This window comes from Vombatus ursinus, unplaced genomic scaffold (genome assembly GCF_900497805.2).
Source record: "Vombatus ursinus unplaced genomic scaffold, bare-nosed wombat genome assembly UNPS02014785.1, whole genome shotgun sequence".
Taxonomy (NCBI): domain Eukaryota; kingdom Metazoa; phylum Chordata; class Mammalia; order Diprotodontia; family Vombatidae; genus Vombatus; species Vombatus ursinus.
This window is the reverse complement of record NW_020954563.1, coordinates 14,136,363-14,139,708: the sequence shown is the minus strand read 5'-3', so window position 1 is coordinate 14,139,708 and position 3,346 is coordinate 14,136,363. Positions and strand designations below refer to the sequence as shown.

General features: G+C 49.9%; 1 protein-coding gene across 1 annotated transcript in view; it reads left to right on the top strand.

Annotated features, from left to right (window-relative positions):
- The window catches only part of TMED9 (transmembrane p24 trafficking protein 9), a 9,775-nt gene extending 6,429 nt beyond the window's left edge, over positions 1 to 3,346 (top strand). Inside the window, exons 3-7 of the mRNA XM_027867079.1 lie at positions 2 to 162; positions 318 to 418; positions 1,009 to 1,134; positions 1,706 to 1,852; positions 2,071 to 3,346. Coding sequence (XP_027722880.1) covers positions 2 to 162; positions 318 to 418; positions 1,009 to 1,134; positions 1,706 to 1,852; positions 2,071 to 2,220 — 685 coding nt within the window. The 3' untranslated portion in view covers positions 2,221 to 3,346. The remainder of the gene's footprint in view (position 1; positions 163 to 317; positions 419 to 1,008; positions 1,135 to 1,705; positions 1,853 to 2,070) is intronic.

The following is a 3,346-nucleotide window of genomic DNA, read 5'->3' as shown; positions in this document are numbered from 1 at the left end:
GGATCGGGGTAAGAGGCGGGAGCCGGCGCGCGCTGGCCCGCTTGTTCCCGCTGTTGTTCCTGCTCGGGTTGGCGGCCCGCGGTTCTGCTCTCTACTTCCATATCGGGGAGACGGAGAAGAAGTGCTTCATCGAGGAGATCCCGGACGAGACCATGGTCATAGGTACGAGTGCGTGGGGTGGGGGTGAAGAGGAGTTCCCGGGAGTGGGCGTGGGTCACGTGACCCTGCAGGAACCGTGGGGGGGGGGGGACTGGCCCGGGAAGGGGGCAGTGACCCCGCTTCCCCAACGGAGCCCGTCGTCTGCTCGCTTCCCGCAGGGAACTACCGGACCCAGCTGTATGACAAGCAGCGGGAGGAGTACCAGCCTGCCACCCCCGGCCTGGGCATGTTCGTGGAGGTTAAAGACCCGGATGACAAGGTGAGAACCCCGCGGGCTCCCGGGCGGAAGGGCTGGGGAGGAAGCCCCACCCAGCATCCGCGTTTGAAACCTGCTCAATGGGCCGGGCATACCCGTGTACTCGAGGGGCCTGGCCTGCTGCTCCTGGCCACCGTCCTCCCCGTCACATCTGGAGCTCTGGCCGCATCCCCATCCCACTTCAGCGTGTAGACCTGTGCCTTCCTATTTGGAGTGAATCCCTCACCAGGGCAGGATCACTCAGATGTATGAGCTTGGAAAAGTCACTGCCCTGGACTTCACTTTGCTCATCTGTAAAATGAGAAAGGTGGACAGCTTGGTCTCTAATTCAGGCATTCCACGATTTGAACCCTTTGGGAAATCTGCATCTTGGATACAGCCTAGGACTCCCCTGCTCATCTGCCCTCCTACAGGTCTAAAACCTCAAACTGTTTTTTCCAAATTTTCCTTTTCCCACCTGTGAGATGGACTATGAGTAGCTGCAGCCACATAGCAAGATTCCCAAGAACAGGGTGACACTACAGCATATTATGAAGTTAGTAATCAGGTTTCCATCAGCCACTGTTACTACAAAGGCCCTTTTTTCCCTCTAGGTGATTCTTTCTAGGCAATATGGCTCAGAAGGCAGATTCACTTTCACTTCTCACACTCCTGGAGAGCACCAGATCTGCCTACACTCCAATTCCACCAAGTTTTCCCTCTTTGCTGGAGGCATGCTGGTAAGTGTTAGAAAAAGGCCTTAGCCAACTTGGCAAAAAGGGTAGGAAGCAATATGGGCAGTCAAGGTAAGAGTAGACAGGGCTGGGAGTCAGGAGGCTCAAATTCTAACCCTGGATTTATCACTGACTTACTGCTCTTGGATAAATTGCTTTCCAGGCCTCAATTTCCATATTTTAAAAGAAGGTGTTTAGTTCATTTCTTAAGCAAGTTCACCATCAACTCTGACATTGTATGATTCAAAGTCATTTTCTCTTTGACACTCATTTTTCTCATTTATAAAATAAAAGACTTTGGACTACATGATCTCTGGTTCGCTCCAGGTCTGACATTATGTAGCTCTTGAATCTCTGTACTCTTAGAATAATGTGGTGATTTCTGTGTGGGTGAAGGAGTCGGGGTAGAGTGAGGTAATTTTTAGAAGATAATGTGACATAAAAGACTGAGTAATTGGAGAGTGAAGAGTTTTAGGGTAGTTGGAGATTGCATGTCGTGGACCCGATGTTCGTCTTGTCTTAAGTGAACGGAGCTGTGTACCTTGACTTTTATATTTGTTTCCTCCCTTCTTCCCAGAGAGTTCATCTGGACATTCAGGTAGGCGAACATGCCAACGACTATGCAGAGATTGCTGCCAAAGACAAGCTGAGTGAGCTGCAGCTTCGAGTTCGACAGCTAGTGGAACAAGTGGAACAGATCCAGAAGGAGCAGAACTACCAGAGGGTAAGGGGATCGAGAGTGTCTGAGAGATGGGGCTCCTGGGTGGAAAGTGCTAAGTACTCAGTGGAAAGGAGGGCTGCTCCTTTTTCAAGGCTGGCTTACTTCTATCTTTATTGGCCCCTGGGGTCTGGATTAATTCTAGAGATCCTGGTCCTCTGGGATACAACCTTGAGATACCATGAGTATGACTTTTAGCTTAAGTCCTCTTCTGTTTCCCACAGTGGCGAGAAGAGAGGTTTCGCCAGACCAGTGAAAGCACCAATCAGCGAGTTCTGTGGTGGTCCATTGTCCAGACTCTCATCCTTGTGGCCATTGGTGTCTGGCAGATGAGGCACCTCAAGAGTTTCTTTGAAGCCAAGAAGCTGGTGTGAAGGGCCCAGGACAACAGGGGCAAGTGAGAGTTTCTTCCCAGAATGCAGGATTCATGGGACTGTCTTTGGCTTACCCTGCCCCTACATCCAGCCACAGCTGATGCCCCTCTACTGGCTCTGCTGGGAAGTGAAAAGCCTGGGACATCTTCGGGCCTCCCAGGGCAGGTCCCCTTGCTCCCATTCAAAGTGAAGGGGCTTGGGGATTGGTTTCTTTCTGTCAGTGCAGGGAAGAGAATGGGTTTCCAATCAAAAGGAAGCCTACTCTCCTCCCCTGGCTAACTTTGCCTCTGCCTTTGACTGACCCTTTGGACAGAGTCAGAAGGCTCACCCTGGAGGATGCTTGCAAATAGCTTTATTGTCTTGCTGAATAGGTGCCTGGACTGAGTCTGGAGCTTCCCACTTGGGCTGGGTGCCCTTTGCTGGGGCTCTTTGCAGTAATGCCCCTGGGGAATGGGCCTAAGAGAAATGGCTGCTGGTGAAAGGGACTATGGGCCATTCAGCACTTCACCAACACCAGTGTTAACTTTTCAGGGATTGAGAGCTGGCTTTTGATTTCCTTTTGTCTTCCTTTGTTGACTTGAGTCTTTGAAATTAGGCAGGACTGCAGACAGCTTGGGGTCTTTCTTATTCTCTCACTTTGACCTGTTGGGTCTGGGCTCTCCCTAGTACGAAACCTCTCTCAGGTAGAGTTTGACCCCAGTGAAATTCGTAGTGGGGAAATGGGACTGTGGCATGGGTGAATTGATTTCATTCAGCCCCTTTAAGAGTTCACTTTATCCTCTCTTGGTTCTGGGCTAAAGGGAATAGAGTCAGGCAAAGTGACTTTCTGCACTGGGTAGAGGGGGCGGGTTAGAGGAATTTTAGTTACAGGTTTCATTGTGAATACCTCTTGGTTTATTACATGGATTTCCCAATAAAAACATTTTTGGCCTGGTGTCCTGTCTTAATCCAGATATTTACCAAGGTCTCCTAAAGTTTGGAACACCCTGTCCGGTGCTCAGTTATGCTGTGGGGTTATGAAAATAAATATGAACTCGTACGCTTTCAAGGAATCTCTGTTTGGAGAGACAAGAACTCTTTGTGAAAAGTTAACAGTAATTACAAATACATGCCTATAGAACTAGAA